This window comes from Falco cherrug, chromosome 2 (genome assembly GCF_023634085.1).
Source record: "Falco cherrug isolate bFalChe1 chromosome 2, bFalChe1.pri, whole genome shotgun sequence".
In the NCBI taxonomy this organism is placed as follows: domain Eukaryota; kingdom Metazoa; phylum Chordata; class Aves; order Falconiformes; family Falconidae; genus Falco; species Falco cherrug.
Genome location: NC_073698.1, coordinates 44210567 through 44237444, shown reverse-complemented (window position 1 = coordinate 44237444; position 26878 = coordinate 44210567). Strand labels below are relative to the sequence as shown.

The following is a 26878-nucleotide window of genomic DNA, read 5'->3' as shown; positions in this document are numbered from 1 at the left end:
CCTTTAAGCAATTTAACATTGTTGCTTAGCATCTGATGAAGCGCCTTAAAGATGGAAATCATCATTTAGATTTGTTTCATAAAAATCCACAAGTAACAATGAGTTTTACAGTGATCGCTCTGGGTTGTATTGCCAAGATGCTGGCGAGTTAAATTCTCAAAAAAATCCCCAATATTTTATGCTTGAACTGCATTCCTATGGTCAAGCTACATCACCTATGTAGTCATAAAACATCATTTATGTACTGTGAGGACTGAAGCAGTGTTAAGTATGCTTCTAGATGCGCTGCTGAACTCCCACCCCAGGGACTTCATCAGGGTGGTGGCTATCAAGGTCTGCTGGTTCATTTCAGTAAACTATTACACAGAGTGCCTGGGATTATAGTAGTTTCTGTAGATGAGTTCTGCTGATGCCAATTCCTAGTTCTCAAAGCCAAGAAACTGCAATTCCACACACTGTAGATGTTCCTTAGAGATCTTTAGAGCTACAGCTCACAAACCTCGTCACTTACTCCTCAGTGGTTTCCTTGGGTAATCAGTGGGTTACAGTTGATCAGTATATGGGTGTCACTTGGCCATGTTTACTCAGCTGCCTGTATGCTGTCATTGTAAAGGATTGGAGCAGATTTAGATAGTGCATTGTTTATAAAAGGCATCAAAAGGAGACAATTAACATGTTTAACTGATTGCAGTAGACTGAACCCACACACCCCAAATGAGATGTTTGAATCCTGTCGCACTGGTCTAAAAGGCTTTGGAAACTTTAAAATTTAGTTTCAAGAAAGATGTGCGAGGCACTGGATCTCTTAACTGGTACTGCACTTTTAATTCAGCACTATATATTGTGGTAACCGAGAGCATTTTTTAATTAAGTATGAGAGCAAAAGCTTGCCGGGCTCCTTGTGTCATCTCTGTCCCCTGTTCCGACACCCAAACCATACATCCACCTGTGTTACAGGCAGCACCCCAGTGAAACATGCTGCAAATTGTAGCAAAAACCCCAACAATCTAGGTACGAAAGAAACTCCTTTATTCTGTTTCACTACTCAGTTTACACCTCTACATGTTAAAAGGGACTCTCATTAAAACTACTGTAATTAATTTAATGTAAACATTGACCATTTTGTGCAATGTGTTCCAACCAATGCATTAAGTACAACTGGAGAAACAACAGTCAAATGATTTTGCACAGTAATAATTTGCACAGTAGGTTTCTTCAATACAATTACACAAACATAATAAAAAAATATGCATCCTTCCATAAAAGAAATAGTTCCCATCTAACTGAAGACTAAAACAGGACAGAAAATACAGGCAATTTGGGAGGATCCTTAATTCTCACATTCACCCATTTCTGCTGTTACTTTTCCCTTGCCTTTAAGAAAATACTTTAAAAAGGCACAAATATTTAAGCCATTGCTTTTCTGATCATTGATCATTAAAAAGAATGAAAAATTAAAAAAATTAAATCTTAATTATACATGCCAAACAGTTCAGAAACACATCATAATTTGGACAACCCTGCTTCGCTTAATAATCACACTTGCAAAAATAAATCCTTTGTACAGTCCAGAAATCTGAAACTTACCCTTTCAGTTTGATTACTGTTAGATTTATCACGAGAAACAGAAGAGATGCAGTCATAAATAACTTTTAAATATAAGACAAGTTTTGTCTTGCTTTTGAGCTACAAACCTTACAACCTAAAGCTAAAAATATTTTGAAGGACCTATTAAATAAATCCATTTTCCAGAAGACCGAGTTCATTCTCTACTGTAAAAAAATTCATTCCTTAAAAGTTACCAATTCAGTATATTTCCAGCTTTTAGTAGGGCACTGTTTCAAGACTGTGAAATAAATAATTCTGGATGTTTGGTTCAGTTACTGTCAATCTGATATGTGTTACAAAAATATTTAATTGCTATGGAAGTAAAAATAATGCATGCCATGTTTGCTGGTTAGAAATCTAAAGTAGTTTTCTTTATTATTACTATTTTTGCAAAGTGACAACTAAAACCAAATGATGCTTTATTGATGGTATTTTTTAAGTATATTTTTTCAGAAAGCTTTCACTGGTGAATTATTAATGAAAAACTTCCAAGAACTGTTCTATTCATAAGAGCGCTTGCTTAGAAGTTTCAGGTTCTTTTTAAGGCTATGCAATTCTGTTCATAACTCCCCTCTTTTGAGATTCCTAAAAAATGTCAGTTGCCTTCAAATTTAGGTCTGACCAATTGTTTCATGTTTCAGGCTTAGTCTGCCAACAGCTACTCATCAGCCACAGTCTATCACTTTGGTACAAGCTTTTCAGTGGGTTGTGGAATAGAACAGGAAGCAGAACTTCCATCCAGTATCCTGGGACTGGCCATCCTTACTGTGAAAAGACAGAAAGATAATTCACCTGGAGCACATACTGGAATGGACTTTTTTTGATTAATCTTAACAAAATTTACTTCAGAGCTCCACAAACAGAGCCTGAATCTCAGTATTTCCCTTACCTCTTCTTCCCCTCTTAGTCACTCAGGGCAGAAGATTACCATATGGATTTTTTTTCCCAGAAGGTTCTTATAAACAGATCATATAAAATTTAACCAAATCTGGTTTGATTAAGCAAAGGGCGTTCTGGGCTTCCACACCCTCCTCATTCCATTACTCCAGTTCATCGATGGTTTTCTTGAACGTATCAAGAGTTTGTTGATACTAATACTTTTGCAGTAAGTGGCATGCAAAAGGTAATTATATTTCTTAATGTTTATCTAAATATTTTGGTAATTTCTGTAAGCAACGTAACACTATTAGGAATTAAGCATAAAAGGGAAGTAAAAATGTAATGGTTTACTGTAATAGAAGGAAAACTGCCTCGTTTTCTTAATTATGTTCTGAGACCAAGTAACCTTATTGCACCTCTTATGTTCCTTCAAAAGGGTACCAGAGCATCAATTTGGACACAAGTGTTCTTAGGAGACACTGCTGCAGTCAGGTGATCAAGATTAGTACTAATACAGTGACTAAACTAACAATACTATCATTTAAAAGTAACCAATAGTACATTTTACTTAAGTACATGGTAAAGCTGACATATGCAGTTTTCTGTCAAACCAAGGAAAAAAAACTGTAAAAAGAATTGCTAAAAGGTTTCTTTCAACATAAAGCTTATTTTATTACTAAGAGAATGAAACTTTTTTTTTTAATTGTGGAAAGGTACATAACTTCTGTAACTAGACTGGAGTTTTTATGCCACTGTTCACAAGGAAACCTTAATTAAAAGGACTAGCCTGGTATTAAAATCAAAGCACCCATTCTCAACAGTCTGAAGTCTACTATGAAACACACACATGTTCTGGAACACTAGTTTTATTTGTTGATCATGAAAATCACAGCTGAGTTTCATCACTATTTAGACTGATACCAGCAGACACTCAACCCTCTCCCTTTACCAGGGCCCTGCTCTCCTTAATCCCCCCAGGCAGTTAATTTCTATCCAGTGGCTCTTTCTTAGTACCAGTGCTTGTACTGCCACACAATAAATCTGATTATGGGAAATGCAATCAGAATCAAAACTAATACTCCTTTCCTTATTCTCTCCCCCAAAGTCACGTGGGAAATTTTTCTTTAGGAGTTGCATCTTAAAATGTAGGTGATTTTGCAGTTACATTGGCTCCTACGCAAGTTGCCCTAGTCTTTTGCTCAGTCTATCTTAAATATTCCTCTTGAAGCTGAGGTTATTTCCAAACTCTAAAAACAAGGCTCTTCATGGAATCGACCGTAATCACAGAAGAAACACAATTCTGAAAAAACACTATGGTTTCTTTGAACCAAGCGTAGCCACCATAGTTTTCAAAAGGATTGCTTAATGACACCAATACGTTTGTTAATAAGACCTGAAAAAAACCCGTATTATTTAAAAAAAAAACCCTTAATATATACCTGACAATTTATTACATTGGCATTAATAAAGCAAAAAAGTACATATAATCCAGGTAACTGAGGTCACATGTACAGGAGCATTTATTGGATAATACAATTTATATTCTCCATCAGAAAACTACATACCATTTTTGTGAAATCCCTGAACTTGATTTTCATTTTTATGTTTCCAGACAGAAATGTTACAAGTTGCATTTTGACCAAGTACTGTACTATGTGGTTTTGCTTTCTGGAAACAGGATTGCTTCTCTGGAGACGTTGCTCTCGGCAACTGATTGTCCTTCTGGTTTAAAATGGAACACTCCTAGGTTAATAAGGAAAAGTTAATTGTAAAACCATTTTCATAAAAATTCCCCAGAAGAAACAAGATTCAAACTTACTATCTGAAAATTTCAAGTTACAATTAGTACATTAGCCTCCCATCTGTCCCCTTCTGAAATCAGAAAGAAGTGAATAGAAAGTGTTCTCTCTGCACAAATCATTGGAACATGCTGTCAGCAAAAAACACCTCCTTTCAGAGCACACATGCTCTGAACCAGACTGGATTCTTTCAGCCAGCAACATCCATGCTTTTTATTTCGTTCTGCCTGGGCCCTCTGTTCTGAGAGTTGAATGAAGTACTTAATATACCTCCAACCTAAATCCTAATCCCAAATGCAAGTTGGGCTTAGTCAGGATCTAGCAACTGAAAGACTAGCACTGGGAGAAGATAGTTCTAATTTTGATGTCAGTGGTCTATATGACACCATCAATCTGCTCTTTACCTTGTCAGAGAAGTGGCTATTGGCATGTCAGACACAGGAAAGTCAGGGCTGAATGGGCTTACTTGAAGGTTTTTTAATGTAATTTTGCACTACTAGCCAGTAATGTCTCCCTTTCAAGGACTGGAAATGATGCTAACTAGTAGATCATCAGCTACTAAGTTTGTAAGAGCATAATTACTAAGTGAGAGGGAGTGACCTTTGCTCTCTCCTCCAAAGAAACTTGGCTTACATCCCATTCTCTGGAAGAAGCAGAACTCCTTCCAATCAGTCACAAGCTTAAGAGCTTGGGAGTCTTGCTAGCTATGTATTGTTTTTAAGATGGGTCATTGGAGGGCTTGTAATCAAAACACTGTACGCAAAGCAGAAAGTTCCCCACCAAGTCAGCGTGCGACATATGGTCTAGAAAACTTGCGGGTAGTTTATGAATAGAAGTAGGAGACTATATTTCCCCAAAAATGTGCTTCTCCACAGTCTCACATTTAAACACTTCGCAACAAAAAGAGCAGCAACGGCAGAAACAAAAACAAAAGACAGGCTACAATACACCAGAAGTCATGAGGAGCCTCACAACTACCCTTCATGCATATACCTGTTTCCTCCAAAACTACCTGTGCCTTTGTCACAGAACACATTAACTTTATTGCCAGCTTATAATATTTGTCCTCTATTTCTTCCTTGTTTTCAACATACTACTTAAAATGATGCTACATTAACATGCTCTTTATTATCACCTGAAAGTCTCTCCCTTCAGGCTCCCTGAAACTGAGTGAAATAAAAGAACAGCTGCTTTAGATGGGAAGCCTTTTGCTTTTGTACCACAATTTAACTCCTACCTTTGTTCTAAGCAGCTGAGATTTATTCTGGAACACATTAGTATTCACATCATTTTCTCTGCAACTGTTTTCAGCCCCTGCAGTATCCATAATGGAGCTTCCACAAGTCTGTGTATTATAACCACTGTCAACCTGAAATCAAGAAGCAGGGCTTTAGGAATGTACCACAATTTAACACCAATAAACCCCTCAGATTGTCATACCTGATATGACTTGCATTTGATTAACCAATGCAACAAAACAACCACCATCAGTTAATAACAAAAACAAATTGTAAAAAGGTCTGTCAAAATTAGTTTGGATTAAGTTAAAGGTATTGCTGTACATACTAATGTAAAGATAACTTACAGTTGTTATGCTAACTCCACTGAGAGAGGAAAAAGGGCATGAGGAAGAAGGAATAAAAGTCACAATACCACCCACATGACACATCCAGTAAGAGAAAATAGACAATGACTTCCAGAATGGTATACATATTAAAAGTTTTTACATCAAGCTTAGTTTTATAGAAAAGCAAAAAAGAAGTAATTTTTATTTTTACCTGAATACTACTGTTGTCACAAGGAATTGCACTGCTTTCTGCAAGAGGTGACACACACATGCGAGAGTTTTCAATACTGAAAGTAATCCCGGTCATAAAGCTGGCCATTGGTGCATTGCTATTACCAATTGTTTCTTTTATCCAAGTGTTTTCTCCTAACACTTCAGCTGCATCAGCCATATCTACGGTATTATTTTCCTTTGAGCCTTCTATATCCTGAAGTGATGACAACCTTTGATGACAAGCTTCTGAGTGATCTGGTGCAATAGACACAGTTGCTACCACAAGACGTGTACCACGTGCAAAAGTATCGCCGTCCTGCTGACTTAAGTTTATTTCATTATCCATTTCTGGGAAACGAGCTTCTGCTGCAGAAGCATTCTCCTTGTCTTCCTCATCCTCACCGTGACTCTCAACTGCAATCGGTATTCTAATGACAGAAGTCTGATACTGGGCAGTTCCTCTACATGCTCCAAGCCTCATAGGAGAACAATTTTTAATTGGAGAACAACCATCTATATAAGGACTTCTTGTGCTTGGGGGTGTCATTCTATTTGAGGAAGAAGGAATATCTGGAGAACAAAATGTAAATTTTCTTTGGTCTAAAAAACAACAAAGGTATTCCATCAGATATCAGGTGGAATTAAAGTCCTCATCCTCAAAGCCCTACAGTCCTTTGAATAATTACAGCCAATTACATAATATTTCACTGACCACTGTCTCCTGGCTCCAAGGCCTTAACAAAACAAAATCCCAGCCAATCAAAAAAAAAAAAACCCTACCACAAAAACAAAAAGACAAACCACAGCACATTTAAACTACCATTGTAAAGGCAAGTTTTTGTCCCATTTTTATGACTAACTTTGCTTCCTATGATGTTGTTTGCTGTATTGGAGCCTTTCCATTTTCAAATGTCAATACTACACAGTGTTCAAAGAAAAACGTGTGAAGGCTGGTTCTGTTGCTTTTTTCTGGACAGGTATCAATACACATTCTACAGGCACTTAGAAAATTCGGGGCAGCAATAAAGTTTTCAAGAAAATCAGACAAGTGAGAAAACATTTATGCAATCTCCACATTTGACGGTATTGAAATACCACCAGGCTCATCAGAGCAAAATCATGTATAAACATAAAGTCTCGCAGTGTAATAGATAGAACATGAAATATTGGTATTTGCTAGAGCAATGAGGACACAAAGTGTTCACGATTTATTTACTAGTCAGTTTCATTTCAAATAATCTTCACCACTCAAACAAAACATTGTCCAATTAAAATGCTTCAGGCTGGGCCAAACCAGAATTGTGACCTGACTTAGTTCAGGCATATAGCTTTAAACCCCCTCCTCACACTAGATTAATCCTTTAATTTTTTTTTTCATCCCCATTAAGTCTCAGTTCCTTTTTCAAAAATATTTTTCTTAGTTCATTTTTTGCAAGCAGATGCATTTCACTGTTTCACATCATTAAGATATTGCACTGCTGAACAGTAAATGTGTCCTATAGGAGACTGCTGGTCTGCCAAGCACAGTAACTTGTCTCCAAACAGAAAAAAGTTCCAGGAAGAATGCAGCCATTATTATAATAAAAATATATGAATCAAGAGAGAATAACACATGTACAATTAAACCATACCTGACAGCGGTGTCTTTCTTATGTGAAAAGCAATTGGTGAAAAAGTAGGAGAACCATTATGTGCAGGAGACCCCTCTGGAAATGTGGGACTGGTTATACTTCCCAGACTATAAGCCCTTGTTCCTCCCTGAATAGGACTTGATGAAAATTGACCCTTCAGTTAAAAGACAAACAAACAAACAAAAAACCAAACAAACAAACAAAAAGAAGTATATTTTCATAATGTTAACTTTGACTAATATGTACATAGAAAGTATTCTAACTGGAAAGCCTAATATGGCAGCATGAGGAAAACTAATCCTGTATAATGACAATGTCTATCATTAGCTTAGCTTAAATATTCCAGTTGCAGCTCTTTACTTGGACTTTATCCCTCCACATCGGAAAAGAGCAATGGACTCAAATTTCACATAATATCAAGTAAGACTGTATTATTCATTATATTTAAGAACTATGAGAAGCCTAGACAGAGAATTAATGCTATCTATATAGTCAAGCATTTAATCTCAGTTTCTTATACCAATGCAGATGAAAGCCTGCCACTATTTGTATTTTAATAAAATCCATATTATCTGAATTACTTAACGCAGCAGCAGACAAAATACTTTTCCTTACGAAAACAGAACAGTGGTTGTGATCTTGCTTAAGAGTATGGTGCAAAAAGAAAAGTCACTTCCAGCAGTACAACTACATTGTAGAAATTCTTTACTAGTTTACCATAGTAATCTATTGCCAGGGTAGGTTTTTTCCATGCATTTCAGCTGCCGGAGGGAAGCATACCACCTAACCAGTTTAACTGTGCTATGTCCATCTGGGAATAAGGTGCATCTCGCTTAATTCAAAACACAGACATTATGTTCTGTGTTCTAATAAACATCCATTCATCTGAAATCTCTGGTCAACGGAAAGGAAAAAAGCATATTTAGCACTGCATTCAAAGATCCACAAGTCATTTCTTCCACCACAAATGAGTTTATGAGCTATAAGGGAAATAATTATATCACCTGTTCATATCAACAAGTATTTTACACAGCAGCCCATGGATTTAAAACAGGCCTTTTTTGTATACACATTTTATGAAAAAAAAATTTTCACATGCTTCCAGCAAGTCTTGAATATGTATCAATTCCTACTTCCTTTCCACAATGTAAAATTAAAGCATAACTCCTTCTATACAAAATAGCAGCAGCACAACATAATAACTGATGTAATAAAAACTCAGTAATATATTCTTTCAAGAATATATCACCTTTTGGTCTAACACCTACTCTCTCATAAAGCAGTTGCAGCTTATTAAAAACATGGCTGTCCATCTTGTGAAGTCTGTTAGAACACAGAATCCATACAGCCTGCTCTAAGAACTACTCCTGTGCCAGGTAAGACACATCCCATCCAGCCCCCAAAACAGGCTACTTACTGAACTAGATGTTTCCAGAGGGCTTCTGCACCGGACTGGAGATATGTCTATTGAACAAAGCACTCCAAGTGGCTGACTACTACATGAACTATGCAGAGAAGGGGACAAACACTCAGATACATTTCCGTTTCCCTCTAAAAACAGCTTTCTTCTAAGTGATGAAGAACTCAGATTTTCCTGAGACTGATCTGCAAATTCATCCGTCCTAAAATATTCACCTAGAAATGTGAAGTAATTTTCAATAAGAATGCAAGAAAAAAAATAATCTTCCACTAGAGACATATATAGCTTAAACCATTTAATCTGATTTACCAATACAGCACGTAATTAATCTAATTTAGGCACCTATCCCAAAGGATCACTTGTTATCATTACAAAATGTCCATCCTGTCTACTAAGGTTCCACTTTATCATCTCTCAGAACTAAAATATGCATTTAAAAAAATATAAATATTGGCTAGTGTCTGCGTAGTGGCCTTCAACCAAAATCATATCATTATTCTTCACATCTGAATTGTGACAAATGGGTTATTATACCATCTGAGTTGTGACAAAGGGGTTACTATACTAACCAAACAAAACTAGACCCTTTTTCAGGCCTCCCATATGCTCTGAAGGTCATTGTGATACATTCCAAAGGCAAATCACATTCAACTTGAAGAAAGTTAAAGCAGTTAGCAATTTACAGTAGAAAAGCATACAGATGTTAACAACGACCCCTTAAAATATCCTGAGACTTAGCAGATCATTTTATTTTTGCTTTTGGTCTATTCTAATTGGATACTCCTTATAGAAGAAATTTTTCATGAATTCACATGCTATGCATTGAAGGAAGCATTTGTGAAGGCAAAACACCAAGGCAATAGATATGGTTCTGCTTTTTTTTCTGTTTTAATTTTGATGGTCCACAGTCAGGGTTGTGAACTTCAATACTGGGATAGAAGCATGCAGCAAAACACCCGAGCTGGCTATACGCACTATTACCACACTGGACCTCTAAGAACAGGCCTTTCCAGCCCCCTTGCCTGAGAAGCTGGCAGCAATTGCTTGATATAGCAGTTATAATCAGACAGTTAATTTGAACTTGTATCCCCACTCCACGGGCACGGCTTTTTTGCCACCACACAACACCTAGTCACCACCATGGGTTCAGTTAAATTAAAGGCACAGAATTACAGCATAGCTTTGCTCAAGGCAAGGTTGGGCTATGAGCTTCATGGCCAGCAATCTAAGTCAAACAGGTCTGCGAAGCAACTGCTTGCTCTATTTGGGGGATCTAGGGTGTGACTTCTGCTTACTATCTTTTATGGATTCAGAATTGCTAACCTATTTCCAATTGTTCTCCATGTCTTCGCTCAAATAATAATCATTTAAGTCTGATGTCCCATGCTACATGCAGTAACTATTTGGAAAACATTTCCATGCATACATTTGCTTTTCAATATTTCATGACAAAACCCCAGCAAACAATAAAAAAACTAGTTTTCTATTCAGACATTCATAATTAAATTTAGATATTACACAACATACCTAGTATTTTCTCTAAATTAAAGTCCACTGGCAAAGACAGTACTGTCTGACAAGAAGCTGCAATGAATAAAACCAACAAAATTAGCTTCCAGTGACCTTTTAGTAAGACTGTAAAAACAAAAACTCAATTTCAAATTACATTGCAATTGAGCTATTTAAGTTAGAGTTTTAATAAGGAAAACTGTTAATTAAAGCTAGGATTCTGATTTGTCAACACCATATGCAGCACACTCAGGCCTGGATTTTAAAAAACCAAAACAATGATTGTAACATTAAAGCCTCTAAAGAGGCATTCTTAACAGAGGAGAGAGGTCTCTGGATTCAGAAGAAAATGGGAGAAAGATCACCAAAATACCCTGGGAAGAACACTACCTATTTAACTAAAATGAAATAGTTTAAAAGAGGTCTTAAGATTCCTGCTATTTCTTTGGAAGAGAAAACAGCCAAGATTCTCTAACCCAAACCGATCCAACACACTAAAGGTTTCTTGAAACTGTAATTTACCCATAAACTTGAGACTTATATTCACTTTTTAATTCAGAAAAGGTGCACTCATTGAGTTGGAAAAAATGCACTCTACAGGTACAGAAGACTTCAGTTTTTACTTCAGAAAAAAATATGAAATAGAATTCTATCACAATAGAATTAAATTACTATGAGAAATGGACATTAAAATTAATAGTACCATACAGTAAAACAAAAATCATTGCTACAGGAACATTAACAAAAAACATTCTCTTTTTAAATTGAATAGCCATTGAAAATGGGTTATTTTGCTTCAGAAAAAGCCTGTGATTTCAGACATTGCCTTTTACCCACCATTGCTTTTCCCAGGCTGCAACATTAGCTGTCTTCCAATTGGAGAAATGTTATTTAGACCTATGGCTGTAAAACAGATCAGAATGTAAATATAAGCATGCATTCCATATAGTTTTGAGAACTGATAGCAGTAAGTTAGAATATTTAATACAACTAAGAATTTTTGCATTGAAGTTTGGAAGAGATTAAAAAGGAGTACTGAAAAAAGTTACCATTGTAGCTGATTAAGAGAATTTTAGCACCTGTCTATTAAAAAAATGCTTAGCCCAAATCTTTGTTTCCTGCAGCCTCCTCTACACGAAAAAGATTTAAACCAAACTCAGTTTATGCTTAGCCAAACAGGCTGTGTTCAAGTAAAACACATTTCCAGGAAATCATGTAGTCTGAACTTGAAGACAAAGATCTACCATGCTGCCTTTTTTATGCAACTAAGGAACACATTAGACCCTTTGCTTTCAACACTCCCTTTTCCCAGGTCTAAGATTGTGGCTTATGTTATCTGCAAGCAGTGGAGATCTTGCAATTGACAATTAAAAAATACAGTATTCACAAGGTGCATCTTCTCAACAAAAAAATTTTAATAGTTTAGCCTCTTCCAAATCTTACAAAAATCCTCACACACTTATTTAAGAATTTCCTACCAAACAATACTCTAGCTGACTTCTGTCCAGCTTGTAATCCATTTACTATGTATTCTGTTGGTTATATATAAACTTTAATAACAGCAGCATTAATGAAATCTAATAATGGTGTAAATAAACTTAGAAAACCCACAACTCCATGCACATTGACACTGAGCTAGCAGGACACTAACAGGCCAACAGGAATTTACATAGAAGTTAAGAGAGGAAAACTACGGAACTCAATTTCCCATATTGGCAGGAATGACAGTCAAAGTCAGTCAGATGCACAGATACCAGGATAAAGGAGCGAAGTAGAAGACTTTGCTATTACCAGTATTAACACAGCAAAGCTGTATGTGTAAATTAAGTTGATTGAACACAGCTTACAAAAGGAAAAAAGATTTAATTAAGAATAGGAGCCAAAAATAACAAAAAGGAAAAATTATCTACGATTCTGGATTAATAAACTATTTGTTTAAGAAGAAAGCACTTAGGAGAGAACAGCTAAAAATCAGTTGTGCCATCTTTTAGCAGTCTTTCTTAAAATTTAAGTTGAGGCTTCAAAAAATTGTGCTTGACAATTTCTCCAAAAGCTAGGTAATTTTCCATGGACACACTAAAGCAACTTACATTTAGTAGAATTAAACTGAGAAACTTGCTTGCCTTCATGTTCAGTCCAAGGAGAAGGAACTATGAGTCTTTTTGTGAAAAACTAGAGTAGAACAGAAACAAACTATCTTAATGCTTTTAAAATTTGGAGACTCTCAACTTAGATTTAGATCAGCATCCTGAACAAGAAAAAATTGTCATACCTTTTGCTACTCACAGATCTATGTTTTAAGAATTTTAACTCTAACTCTTCCTTCCCCAAAACCTATAAAAAGTTATCCCTTACACCCAAAATATATTTCATTATTTCAGGCCTAGAGTGGTTAAAGAAAATGCAACTTGATTTGAAGATGACCCCCATGTTCTTTATGACACAGACTGACTCAGAAGATCTTTCAAAGTCTCCAGAATGAAAACGGTACAAAAGTTTCATTTAAGACTAACTGCTTATTTAAAAATGTGAACTGTCTCTACCATACTTATTGCACAGCAGTTTAATGTAATCCTTTTAAAATTTTCAGTTTGGTAAATTGTTGTATTTTGACAAGAGTTATTTCAGAGAAGTGCTGAAGAGACACTGCAGTAACAGTCAAAAGAAGTGGACACCCAAGGCTTTTCGGCAATAGTATCGGTGTATTTGGCAAAACTGGTTAGCAATGAAACATTTATGAGTACTGGCACTTCAGGATTTTTCTTTGAACCAGAAACTGTATCTACTGTCACAGCTGCACTCAGGAACACCTTGATGCTGAACAGATGAACACTACAACATAGCTTCCAAGAAATACATGGCAAATCCTTTACTCCCAATAAAATGAAAAAAACCTCAGCTTGAAACACCAAACTATTAAAGGTGCAATTTTTATCAGAGACATGGTTTCAAGCTGTTCAGCTGCATAATCCACTAGCTCATACCTCGCAAAGAAATATCTTTTCTTAATGCAGTTATAACAACACGGCATCTTAGCTGCAGGTCAACTACGTAACACCTTTAAGGAATCATGAAACATTTCTGTTTTTAGAGACAGAAACCAATACAATATAAAAAGGTCAACAACAGTAAGAAAGTCTTACCTATCACAGCCTTATTTTTTTTACTTTTAAATTGAAATTGAAACAACAACCAAAGTTTGCTATAGCAAAGATTTGAAACTCTTTACTTTTCCTTCTCCAACACACAAATGGATAGTAAAAAATTAAAATTCAAAATGGAAAAGAATGACAACCTACCAGGAGAGTCTTGCCTCCAACTAAGCAGACTTTGGAAGAAACAAAATATCAGCAAGGTTCTGCTACATTTTTAAAAATGCAATAAAAGAAACTAAAGTTACCTGAAAGTTACTGTACAACCAAAAACAATATTTTTAAACCATAACAGGAGGCCGGAAAGGAGGCCGGAAATTAATCCTAAGGTTTTGAAATCCTAAATAGATGCAGGTTTCATTTGCAGGTATGTAGCTACAAAGAAAAAAATCAATACTTGATAACACAGAAAGTTTTATTACCTCCTCAATGGCTTTTTGTCTTCTGTCTTCTGTCTCCTTATCAATTCTAATAAGTGAAAAAAAAAAAACCCTCAATTATCAAAACCATCACATATTTGGGAAAAAAAGTAAAGTCCAACCATGTAATCTTTTACAGATGCTTAAGAGAAACATTATGAATGAAATTGCACTAAACTTTAAATCTTATGATGTTTTCACTGTAATGTGCAATAATCTTATAGTATAAATTTAGAAATATAAACACACTTCTCAGTTACCTCAGTTCATTTGAAGAGATGTACCATTTATAGGTACATATTTGCATATCTTCCATTTACTCCTATCAGCAAGTATTTTTAGCTGGACAAAAACTCAATTACAACTGATCTTCAAAAATAAGTAATTTAGTTATCTTGAACTTGTCATATGAATAGATTTTACTGGTAAAGTTGCCATGAGATTAATCTTATAAAGAATCTCACTACAAAATCATGCATCATAGATAACTGAGCTGTAAGAAACAAAAGGGCAACAGAAGATAATTGTGGAATGTTTTTATACTCAAATTCCTGACACAGCCCACTTTCCCAGCACAGAGCTCTCCCTTTCAAATAGCTAGTCCGCCATATTTTTTACAGTTCAGGACACAATACTGTATTTCACTTTGGACCAATTAACATATTCCTTTATGCAGCTTTTTAGCTATTTTTTTTAAAAAAATATTGTAGTTACTTCAGGCATCTTTAAATGGTATGTGAGATTCTACATTTATACTTAATTTAACTGTCACCTTCAAGTCTCACTTTCAGTTACTACTATGTAATTTATAACCTTCAAAAAATTTTACAAGTATTCATCATAGCTAAATTACGTAACTTTGTTACACAGTCAGAATACCTGAATTACCCTTGAATAATTTTAGGTATCAGTCCAACAACAGACTTTATTAGTATACAAACACACGTAAACTTACCTAATACATGCATAAACCTTCCCTCACAGCCCTCTTTTTGATGCTAATCAGACTGAATAGATCTGCAATACTTGGACATACCATCTTCAACTATGTCTGCCTAGATGATGCTAAAGTGACAGTTCTGTGAAGACACCTGCACAAAATTCTCTTATTGTACCAAAAAAATAAGCATACCATCATTGATACTTATACATGGTGGATTATAAGTAATAAGCATCTTTACATGCCAGATTCCAAAGGAGAATCAGAGGAACTGGGAAAAACAGCTCCCACTAAAAGTGCTGGTTAGTGCAGGAGAGGATGGGGTTTTTTTAGTGCGTTAATTCCAGGAAAATGGCAAAGTGAAAACATCGTATTAACAAGAATAAAAACAAGCCAGTCTTGTGTGCAATTTCAAGCAACGTAACAGTTGCAACTGCGACACACAGTATGCAAGATGCAGTACAGATTTTTTTAATACTTAACATATAATAGCATAGCATCTAATTTAGAAACATTCAATTTCTACCAGTAGAAATAAAAAGGAACAGGAAAGTTTGTGGACAAGTCTGTGTCACTGTATCTAACAGTCTGCCAGGAGAAAATTCTCCTAGCCATTTATAAACACTGCAATAAACACACAGCACATACATGATGCCCATTTTATGGAAACAATAATATTGCACAAAACCAAGTCTACATGTGATACACACACAGACTTTGCAAAGTGCTCATGAGCTTTTACCCCATGCTGCTACCTAAACTATTTTCACTACAAAACAGACAAATAACAGTTGGAAATACTTACACACGTAATTTCTTATGCTTGTGGTTCTTTGCAACTAATCAAGAAAATGACCTGTTCACAAGCTCGATTATATAGTCTGCGTAACATTATACATGGGCTTCAAAACCTCAATTTTTTATCAGGCATTTTTAATGACAAGAGCTGCATTTACAACACTTTAGTTTCCATAAATCAGTATTTATAAGATGCAAGTTAAAATCAGCTGCCGTACAAGAACTTACACACACACACACATATATATATATGCATTTAACCATGTACAGTTTGCAGCCACCAGAAATAGCCATCTCAGTCTGTACTACACTGAAACATGAAAGCATGGACACAGCCCCTTTCTAGTTATACAAGATGATTTAAAAAAAAAAAAAAAAGTCACAGTGGGATGAAACAGTGGGACAGACTGAAAGGACACACTAAGACAACTTGCTTATACCTACAGGCCATGCCACTAATCATAATTGGAATTGTCACCCAAGCTGTCTAAATTAAAGCTAGTTTATGCATTCTAATAGGCTTCCAGAAACAATATAATAAATTCCCTAAAAACTTAAGGCTTTATAATATACAAGAAGCATTAGATTCTGAAACCTCCTGGCTGCGAGAGAAAGGCCAGGAAACAAACAATGTTAAGAAAAATACTGACATTGAGACATGGTGATTCACAGATACAGCTGAGGACACTTATCTTCTTTCTACATCTCTACTGTAGCAAGAAATTCATATTCCTTCTTATACCTCTTCCTGTTCACAAAGAGAGATGTAGGTTCAGTCAGACACTAAGAACAGTATGTCTGATTCACAATATATTTTTACAATGACAGCTGTGAAAAACTGGAACAGGTTGCCCAGAGGTGGTAGATGCCCCACCCCTGGAAACATTCAAGGTTAGGTTGGACGGGGCTCTGAGCACTTTGATCTAGTTGGTGATGTCCCTGCTCATTGTAGGGGGGTGGACTGGATGACCTTTAAAGGTTTCTTCCAACCCAAACCATGCTATGAATACTGAGAGGACTCTTGCCCTAGAAGCCCTCTATCTGTGTTTCGTTTCACTAACAGGACTTGGAAGTCATATAGGCAAAAAAAGGATGGAAAACTGTTTTATTATTCTATTACTGTGCTGCTTCATGCTGCGAGGTGCATTCTTTGTGCAAGTTTGTATCCAAGGAATGCATGGGAGCCTCTACAGAACTCACCATTGTGGCCTTCCCTTGACCACCTTCACTTGGCATGTTGTTCTTCCCTATTAGCATGTACGACTATCCTTCAAAATTAGCTGTGAATACCAAGCCTGTTTTACTTACTTGTTTTCCCCATGGAAGTTATTTTCAGAGAAAGAAAAAGTTGAGATCAAGATCCCCAAATTATTTCAAGTAACTAGCAATCATTCTCAAAGATGGCAAACTTACTGGCCTTCCCTCCTTCACATTAAGTCCAATCTATACCTTTTGAAAAGCCGTACCAAGCTAGCTTTCCCAGCTCTATACTTCTGCAGGACTCCCAAAGACCAAAGAAGCCTACACTTCATAGGTCTTAGTATGGAACACTCTGAGAAGATAAATTGCGTTGTGACAAGGAGCAGAAGAGGTAGCTTGGAAACAATCAATGGCAAGACACTTTCTTGCTTCCATTGACTGCTTTCATCTGGCTGTCTTCCAAACTGCAATCAGAGTGGATCAGTGGTTCTTAACATTTAAAAAAAAAAGTGACATGCAGGCAGCCTCATTTAAGTGATATCCACATCAGGGACACAAAAAAGCTCTATTAAAAGATTTAAAAAAGTCTTTAGTGCTGTGTTGAAATGTCAATAAAGCAAAAGAACAATGTTCTAGTATTCAAGCTAAGTTCACTGCAGAAAAACAGATTGTAAGTTACCTAGCATGACTCAAATACATTGCTTGACGCCGAACATCTTCCGAGTCAATTTCCACAGGATCTATGAGAGCAAGCTGATCAATAGACCATCTAAATTTTCCTGGTGACTAAAAAAAGAAACGGACATCTTAAAGCTTGCTAGTCTAAAAAGATAAAAATAAAATCGCAGGACAAATCTCAATGGAACAACACAATCATAGCTTCCATATAGTGCCTCTGTCAAAGACAACCAAAAGAGTTTCTATTTAAATTATCTACCTTTAAAAAAAATAGTAAGTCAATCAGGCTTCTTTATCCTGGTAGTGGTATTACAATGATTTACAAAATAATATAAAGTGGAAGGTCATAGCTAATATTTACAAACTGAGGTGTCAATTTCTTCTTGATTCCTGAGGATAGATCCACTAAAGACACAGAATTTAGCATAAAATTTAGTTGCTTCTAGATTGCCACAATCGAAATTGTGGTTCCATAAAAACCCAGTGTCCATACCCAACCCAAGTTATGCAAATAACAAAGCAGCCTTCCTTTCACCGAGTATTTCCAAGACTTAGAAGTTGTAACCCCTTATGCATTCTGTAAAGTCTCCCTCATAAAGCCACACAGCGTGCAACAAAACCCAATTCAGAAATAAAGCTGCTTCTACTTATTTAATACTTAAAAATGATCTACTAAGCGAGTCTTTTTAGCTTCATTAGCACAGTATAATCTCTAATGCTTATCAGAAAATAATTCCCACTGCAAACCAAAATATAATTTACAACTAAAAAATTAACTTGATTCTGTGAATATGTAAACAGGTCATTAACAGAAATGCAATTCTTTTACTTGCATCCAGTCTGCTTTGCATCTAAGTAGGAACTGGGTTTTTTCCACTTTAAGTGGGACAAGAGCACCACATCCAACTGCCCTTTATCTACTTTCAACTGTGTACGGGAGTATATGCTGATCTACACACCTATTACCTAAAGAAAAAAAAAAATCAGGAAAGTTGGAAGAGTAAGTGGCAATGTTAGTATTGAAAGCAGCGTACTCCTATAATCACAAGAGACTCCAAACACCACTAAAATTCTTTGGTTTTGTATATACATTAAAATGTGCTAAATTAAATACACTTTTTACTGCATTTCAAAATATTAGCACTACATCTGTATAGTTACACAACTAAAGAATAGATCTTACAGATGAGGATTTTGTGGATTTAAAGACTGAAGGACTGGAGACAATCTGCTCTTGAAGAGTATAATAATCACTGGGACTTTCAAAAGGATTCAGGACTGTGAATCGTGCTGGAGTTTCTGGTGTTATCTGCATTTTAGCTTCTTTTGTATCACACATAACGCTAAGGTATACCTGGAAAAGAGAGAGGGAAAGGAAAAATGGAGGGGGTGGGGGGGAAGGAAATTACGATTTTGACTTTACAGGGTTACCCTGAAAGTTTCAGGAAGAGAGGATCAATTATTTTTAAGGAGCCAGAAACGTTTAAAAGACTGACAAAAAACGAAGTTAGCTCTGGCTTGGACCTACCGACACGTGAAGCTGATAAGACAGACAGAAAGAACAACTGAAAATAAACAGAACTTGTTACAACGAAACAAGAAACATCCCTGAAATGGCGATTCAAGAAAAGCAAGCCAGCAATAACAAAAAACCCATCAAAATAAACAAAACAGCGAGGAAGCCACACGTATTCCTGAAGGACAGCTCACATACCAGCCTCCGGCACTCAAGAGGGCTTCAGAAATAACGAGGCACCACCGGGACGCGGGTAGCACAAGGACGGTCCCCACCGGGCCCCCGTGCCAGCGCGGGCTGAGGCGGGCACAGAAGGGCACGCAGAGCCACCAGGGCGAGCGGGGGCTGGCGGCGGGGCTGCCGTGGCCCACACCGGCGGGCCCCACAAGCCTCTGGCTGCGGGCAGCTAACGCCGGGCGGCGGGAAGTGTTGGCGCCGGAACCTGAAGAGACGCGCGGCGCCGCCCGTACGGCCGGGAGCCCCACGGAGGCAGTTACGTCCGCAGAGCGGTCCCAGCCCGCGAACGGACCGAGGCCGGCGCCAGCCCCCGAGAGGCTGCACAAAGCACCAACGCCTCCTCCCGCAACGGGAGCGAGAACGGAGCAGCGGGTCTGCAACCCCCGCGTCAGACCGCGCCCCGGCGGCGCCCTTACCGGAGGCAGCAAAGGGGACAAGAGCCCCGCAGAGCTGCCCCTTCTCCCCCTGCACCCCAGACAATACCACGGCGCCCCGAGCCACCCTCAGGAGCCCCCACGCGGCTGGCCCAGGCCCGCGCAGGCGCTACCTGCCACCGTTACCAGGCCTGCTCATGCTCGCCTCAAATCACAACTCCCGCCTCCGCCGCGGATCTTTAACTAGCCCCGCCCCCTCCCGAGCTCTGACCAATCACAACAGGCAGTCTTCGCTGCCAAGCCAATGGCAGGGCTCCACTCTCGCTCGAACGGACCAATCGCCAGGCGAGTCGCTACACGAATTCGAAAGAAAACCCGCCCTTTGTTTTCCTGCTGTTAGGTGGGGGCGTTCCGTTTTGGGCGTCATTTGGGGGCAGCGGAGCGGGAGCGTTTGAACGGTGGTGATGGACGGGAGCGGGGGGCTTCCGCTTCCGGGTGGGAGGTGAGGGGTGCAGGGTCACCATGGCGAGTAATGCCGCTAGCCTCAACGCTGTGCGGGAAACGATGGACGGTAGGTGGCCGAGGGCAGCAGCCGGGCTCCTGGTGCTGTTGTGGGATGTGGATGTGAGAGAAGCAGTACTGTCAGTAGTAGGAAACATTTCAGATTTATAAGCCGTGAGAAACGTGAGCAGTATGAGCAGAGATCAAGTATTCACTTCCTCTTCCAGTCTATGAGGAATCAAAGCTGGCAGGTTCAGGAGGTGTTTCTTAGCAATATGTGGTGTGGAACTCCAGTATTCCATTGAATGGCTATGCCAAAAGCTTATATGGATTTCAGGCAGAGTGGAAAGCTGCCAGGAAGTCCCTTGAGGTTGTTAACTATGAAGATTTTCTCTGGAAATGCCCTAATGAGGGACTATAGCCCAGTGAGAGTATTTGGGAGGGTATTGCTCTGTGTTTGTTATTTTTGCATGATCTTCCTTTGTATTATAGTTATGGCTACTGTTACATAAGGGTTCCTTAGCAAAGACTTCATGAGTTGAACTGATGTAAAGATTAGTGTTTCAGCCACTGATCTACTCACTCTGACCTGCTGCTGGAGGCAAGCAAGGCAGGACGACGTGGGGTATTGTGGTTGCTCTGATGCTTGAAGACGGTAAGACCATTCTGTGCAGGTGGGGAGAGACTTGTTTGGGAAGGACAGTGATTCTAAGTTATCCTGACTGTAGTTGACACCTACCCTCTCTCCACTTCTGAAGGAATGTTTTAGATGGAATGCATAATAATGCAGATTTAAAGACAAAGTAAGGCTTGAAAACAGCGATGGAAAGTGTACTAGCCTTCAAATTGAGGAGCCCAGGCTCCCTGTGTAACAATATGTGTATTTTATTTAGGGTAGACATTAACAATTTAATCTCTTCCTGCAGTCAGACATTTTTAGAAGAAAACAAATTTCCAATAACTTAAACATGCACTTGATTGTTAAAGATTTACTTAAACACTCTTCAAAATACCCCCATGTTTGAACTTTTACTGCACTCAGTAAATTGTTTTGGTGTTTTTACTGCTCAAAATAACATTAATCTCTTTACATTTCCATTATAAGATTATTTATATAAAGTGCTTTGAAGTAACTGAAAATGTGAAGCACTGGTAACTGTGTCCATGTATTAGATTTTTCTTGATGAGGGCCCGTCATGAGTAGAAAAAATATTTGTAGGATAAGGTTTTTAGACTTTTTTAAATAGAACATGAAAATTGTGTTGCATCTTAACTTACTGCCTAAATAATAGGCACCTAATGGAAGTAAATGGGTTGCTATTGAAAAAAAAGTATTCATTTATGTCATTAGCAGTTTAGAAAAGTAAAATGCTTAATCTAGAATGTCAGATATAAATATTTAACAGCAGTTCTCTGCAGGATTGTTAAGAGCTCAGTTGTTTTTTTTGTGGAGAAACTGCTACATCTCTGCCAAAGATGTACCTAAAGTTATTTTCTATTAGAAACTAATGACCACAACTCATACCGACATAGAAATTTGAAACTTATCTTTAGTTAGATTTACTGCTCTGCCTCTAAATATGTCACATGCTTAGTAAATTTTATGATGAACTTTAAATGGTTGGAGAAAGTAAGAATTGTTTATTTCTGGGAAGCTGTCAGTCATTTGTAGTTCAGTAGCTCTTAATGTTCAATGGCATTTTATTGCAAACACGTCTGTTTCTTACTGTTTTATCTGGCCACTGAAGAAGATTTTGTGGAGACAGGGGCTGCATGTGTGATATGTTTGGAATGGTTTGCTTTCAGACCAGTGAGGACAGAAAGCCTCATTGTGGAGAAGAAAGCTCTCCTTGTGGCTTGTAGTTAGGGCTTGGGTCTGACAAAAAAAGTTTCGTGTCTTAAACTTGTGTGTGTCTTTAATCCAGTCTACTTGTGTGGGCTTCAAGAGTATTATTGCACCTAGAGGTTTTTTCATAGCATCTGACATTTCCCTGTGGCTTCAGTGGAATTGACTGGATATATTAGGCCTTTAATGTCTTGGTTTGGGTAAATGTGACTCTGAAGGTGTGCTGCAGTATGTCTCTGGTATACCAAAGCAGAATATTTTCATAGCTGTCAATTGGACAGTAATCACTTGCCAGGCTGCTTTAACCTGGTGAGAAAGATTTGGGGAAGGTTTGATTACAGAAACTGTGTGAATAGCATCTGTACAAAATCAACCTGTATTGCTAGTGACTTGGGCTGAGGATAGAGGTTACTGTAGCAACCAGAATAAAACCTCAATGAGTTGAGTTGTTCTGTTACATATATAACAAACTGCTTATGAGAATGGAAGAAAAGGGGCCTTCCAGGGAAAGTTTGGAAGGGGAGAACAAGCTGTCTTTGTTCCCACACAAAACTGACTGTACTCTCCTCATCTCACACTGAAAAGCAGTGTTGCTCTTGATTCAGGTTACAGAAAAATTGAAAGTATTGCTTATCCTTAAACCACTTTAATGTTAGACCTAAACCCAGGTTTAGTTATGGAAGGAAGTGGCTAGAAAACTCCTGACATTCTCTGTAAAACCTTTAAAGAATGTGCTCTCGGTCCATTTTATTAGGACTTCATCAGTATCTGGAATTCAAAAGCTTGGATTATTCTTATAGTGTATATTTCACATAATTGGCAAGCATGTGAATTATTGAATTCTTCACTTACTAATTTTCAAGACCCATTATCCAGTACTAAGTTTTCTGAACCAGAAAAGCATAGTATTAGAAGCTGTGGCTTCTAGCTTAGCTGGAAGGCTGAATATGAATGCTGTTGTTGAGGTTCAAACTGCAAGAGCTTTTGATAACTGTCATGTTCACAGACTCTACAGTACAAATTAAATGTTGATGAATAATATTTTCAATCATTGAAATTCCATAGTCCATAGGGACTAAAGTGCTTATTTTTTTCTGTTGCAGTTCTGTTTGAGATTTCAAGAATATTAAACACTGGCTTGGATATGGAGACCTTGTCTATTTGTGTGCGGCTTTGTGAGCAGGGAATAAATCCAGAAGCATTATCATCTGTTATTAAAGAACTGCGTAAGGCTACAGAAGCTTTGAAGGTAATGCTTTTGCTTAAAAAGCGTGTAAGTTTGAGATGTGTGTTCAACTTGCTATACTTCAGTTTGTAAACTGTATTTTAAGATACGACTTACTATTAAATCAAGGAGATCAACTGTTGCGTGAGATTCATCCATTCCTGGAGCTATTTTTAAAATGCATAGATGTAGTGTTTAATGGCATAGTTTAGTGGTGGACTTTGTAGTCCTCAGCTAACAATTGGACTTGATGATCTCAAAGGTCTTTTCCAACGTAAATGATTCTATGAATGGAGCATGAAGCAAGAAATCGTATGAAGAAAATCTTTTAAGAAATAATTAGATTAACTCTTTTGAAGGAAAAAAAAAACCAAAACAACCCAACAAACCCCCCCAGATTTTTATTCTGGATGTTTATAGCCACCATTTGCCCCCTTATCCACATCATATCACAAATAGGCTGCTACTTTCTCCTTTAATCTGTATCGCCTCATTTCCACAACCTCACGCCTAATAGTATGCAGCAGCACTTGTAAAAAAGTGCATGCGGCTTGCTGATGTGGTCTTCGCATATTGCTTTTACCACATTAACCTGTGCTTTGAATCTCTTGAAAGACAAACAAGAGCAGATTTCATGTTATGTATACATATAGAGCTTTTCATAATTTAACATTTACCTTTTTGGCTAGTAGAGAGGGTAACTGCTTTAAAAAAAATACATCCTCACTTGGCTCGTAAAGGATTTTAGTTCTTTACTGTCTATCTAAACATCATGACTTTTTTCCCCCTGTTTCTTACATTTCTTTCTTGGGAGGCGAGGTGGGGGGGGAACCCATATCTAGCCTGCCTATCTCTGGTCTGGAAGACTGCGTTCTGATTCTTAGAAAATTCAGTTTACAGATTTTTGACTAAATGGATGCTAGCCAGAGCTATTTTTCACCAGTCTTCAAATTTTTTACTTCATTTTTAACATTTTTCTATACTCATGCATATTTTGTATTTGTGTACATGCTTAAATGTATGCATACATACATGTTTAACTGTGTAGATAAGTAATTGAGGGCTGTTTTACTACTACTTTTGCTTTTACTGGTTTATCATTCCTGTTGCTATCCTTTGTGCCCGTTTGTCCCATAACTGCCTTTTAAGCCAATCTACCAATGTCAGTCTAACAACTATACCTTGTTTGCTGGGTTGAGTTACTCAATAATAAAATACTTACTCATGACCTTAGCCAAATAATTGGCAGTGAGTTATACAGTTATGATCAGTGTCATTCTAAGTTTTATGTCTAATTTATCTGTATCAGTGGGAGTAATAATTACTATAAATGGTATAAAGTAAACTCCAAAGGAAAAAAAATATACTCACTTGAGCACTTCTTGAAAGCATTAGGGTAAAATGTACAGGTTACAAGCTGCTTAGACGCAGGATACACAATTTAACACAAGCAAACAGTAATGGCTGTGTTAATAAAGGCTAATGGCAGTTGACAGTATTATTTTTTAAAAAAACCACAACCCAGAAGTATTCATTAAAAAACAATGCTGCACATCTTACACATTTTTTGTATTGTTTTTATTGAAGTAGTTTATTTAGACTTCAGGTAAATTAAAATAGTTGCAAGAAAAGATTAAATTTAATCTACATGGTGTCTACTTTTGGTGACTTGCAGTAAATGTTTTTTTCTGTTTCAAGGCTGCTGAAAATATGACAGGCTGACATGGGAGAAGATTTCTGTGTGAGAAAATGCCAAGTTAATTTTAACAAGCCTTGAAGATTGCTACTACTCAGAAAAAAGTTAAATAAGTGTGCGTGCAACGATGTAAGAATATCTATGTAATCTTCTTGGAAAGGATGTATAGACTAGTTTCTATAAAATTATTGGTGAACTTCATTACATGGTATTTTTGTGAACTATTTGTGAATATAGTGCAATTGCTCATCTTTGGTATCCAGTATTTTTTAAACTGTCAGCTACTGTACACTTGCTGAACTTACTAGTTTGCAGCAATTAATATTGTTATAATAGTATAGCTTGTTATTGCATCCTTTAGAAGTGTTAATATATCCTTGTTTTTATCTCTTCGAAAACTAAATGTACAATTTTAGTTTTGCTTTATGGACCAGATAGGAATGAAGGCTATTTGAACTTTCTTTTAGAGTAAGGGTACTGACTTAAGTCTCACTCTAAAAGTAAGAAATAAAGCACTTTTGATAATGTGGGTAGTGAATTGCCCTTTTGATTGCAATTGCTGGAAAAAAGTGTTTCTTTAACTTGGATAACAAAGGAATCTCACTTATCCATGCAGAAATGTATGTGAATTTAAATTATGGATTATATGGAATATTTTGTGGAGTTCAGATGCTACATTTGTTCTGACTACTAGACCTAAAAATACTAAGGCTATATTGTTACTACCTAGTCAAAGCATATATGAGAAGCATCAGTTTTGGTTTATAGGAATCAATGAGTCTTAAACAGTGATTTGGTATAGGAATGCCTTCTTGTTCAGCACTAGGAATCTTCACTGATGCCAAAACAAGTATTTATAGTATATACAGTAAACTGTTTATCATGTTACTTTCCAGTAAATGTCCTTGCATCCAGGAATTCTACTTCATTTGAAAATGGTTTCTTTTGTATTCTTTGTCTGCTCTTTAAGCTTTTTTGGGTGGTTTTTTTTTTTTGTTAGCATGGTGGTGTGGTTTAACCCCAGCCAGTAGTTAAGTACCATACAGCTACTGGCTCACTCCCCCCTCCCCCAGAGGGATGGGGAGGAGAATCAGAAAGGAATGTAAAACTCAAGGGTTGAGATTAGAACAATTTCGTAATTGAAATAAAAATGCAAGAACAATAAGATATAATGAAAAGGGGGGACAGGAGGAGAGGAATGAAATCCAAAGGTAAGGGAGAAAAGAAAACAAATGATGCACAATACCATTGCTCACCATCTGCTGACCAATACCCAGCCAGCCCCTGAGCAGCTATTGGCAGGCCCTGGCCAACCCCCCCAGTTTATATACTGAGCGTTATGTGCCATGGTATGGCATACCTCTTTGGCTAGTTCAGGTCAGCTGTCCTGGTTGTGTCCCTTACCAATTTCTTGTGCCCCTCTAGCCTTCTTGCTGGCAAAGCCTAAGAAACTAAAAAGTCCTTGATTTGGTATAAACATTAGCTAGCTACAACTAAAAAACATCAGTGTGTTGTCAAAACACAGCACTGTACCAGCTAAGAAAATTAACTCTATCCCAACTGAAGTCAGGACCCATGGTTTCAAAGTGTGGTGTTAATGGGACCTAAAGAAACCTCCAAGGTTAACAGGGTAGAGCACATTTGCAAATGAACTTCAGATCTTAGTTAAG

At 37.4% G+C, this 26878-nt stretch overlaps 2 protein-coding genes across 14 annotated transcripts; one reads left to right on the top strand and one right to left on the bottom strand.

Moving 5' to 3' along the window:
- Positions 1 to 1012: 1012 nt before the first annotated feature.
- On the bottom strand, positions 1013 to 20198 carry BORA (BORA aurora kinase A activator). 13 transcript variants are annotated; one of them, XM_005436218.3, is made up of 13 exons: positions 20114 to 20198; positions 18997 to 19167; positions 17815 to 17921; positions 14201 to 14246; positions 12717 to 12798; positions 11464 to 11529; positions 10645 to 10701; positions 9115 to 9332; positions 7698 to 7851; positions 6065 to 6666; positions 5524 to 5655; positions 4053 to 4230; positions 1013 to 2373 (listed from the first exon to the last, which is right to left on the bottom strand). In XM_005436218.3, exons 2-13 carry the CDS (start codon positions 19150 to 19152, stop codon positions 2288 to 2290), a joined length of 1884 nt encoding a protein of 627 aa, XP_005436275.2. In that variant the 5' UTR covers positions 19153 to 19167; positions 20114 to 20198; the 3' UTR covers positions 1013 to 2287. The 13 variants fall into 13 exon arrangements, with proteins under 13 accessions (XP_005436275.2, XP_027656844.1, XP_055558734.1 ...); XM_027801043.2 differs by having other exon boundaries at positions 20127 to 20149; XM_055702759.1 differs by lacking the exon at positions 20114 to 20198 and adding an exon at positions 19983 to 20074.
- Positions 20199 to 20360: 162 nt separating this feature from the next.
- Positions 20361 to 26122, top strand: MZT1 (mitotic spindle organizing protein 1). Its single transcript, XM_005436219.4, has 3 exons — positions 20361 to 20511; positions 23391 to 23536; positions 25211 to 26122. The coding sequence occupies exons 1-3, from the start codon at positions 20463 to 20465 to the stop codon at positions 25232 to 25234; spliced, it is 219 nt and encodes a 72-aa protein (XP_005436276.1). The 5' UTR covers positions 20361 to 20462; the 3' UTR covers positions 25235 to 26122.
- The last annotated feature ends 756 nt before the right edge of the window (positions 26123 to 26878 follow it).

Coding starts and splice junctions, on each gene's coding strand:
- BORA (XM_005436218.3), bottom strand. CDS start 19,152: ATGTGTGATACAAAAGAAGCTAAAATGCAGATAACACCAGAAACTCCA. Junction 14,247..17,814: donor ATGTATTTGAGTCATGCTAG/GTAACTTACAAT, acceptor TTCACTTATTAG/AATTGATAAGGAGACAGAAG. Junction 4,231..5,523: donor CTCAGCTGCTTAGAACAAAG/GTAGGAGTTAAA, acceptor TTATTAACCTAG/GAGTGTTCCATTTTAAACCA.
- MZT1 (XM_005436219.4), top strand. CDS start 20,463: ATGGCGAGTAATGCCGCTAGCCTCAACGCTGTGCGGGAAACGATGGAC. Junction 20,512..23,390: donor TGTGCGGGAAACGATGGACG/GTAGGTGGCCGA, acceptor TTTCTGTTGCAG/TTCTGTTTGAGATTTCAAGA. Junction 23,537..25,210: donor AGGCTACAGAAGCTTTGAAG/GTAATGCTTTTG, acceptor TTCTGTTTCAAG/GCTGCTGAAAATATGACAGG.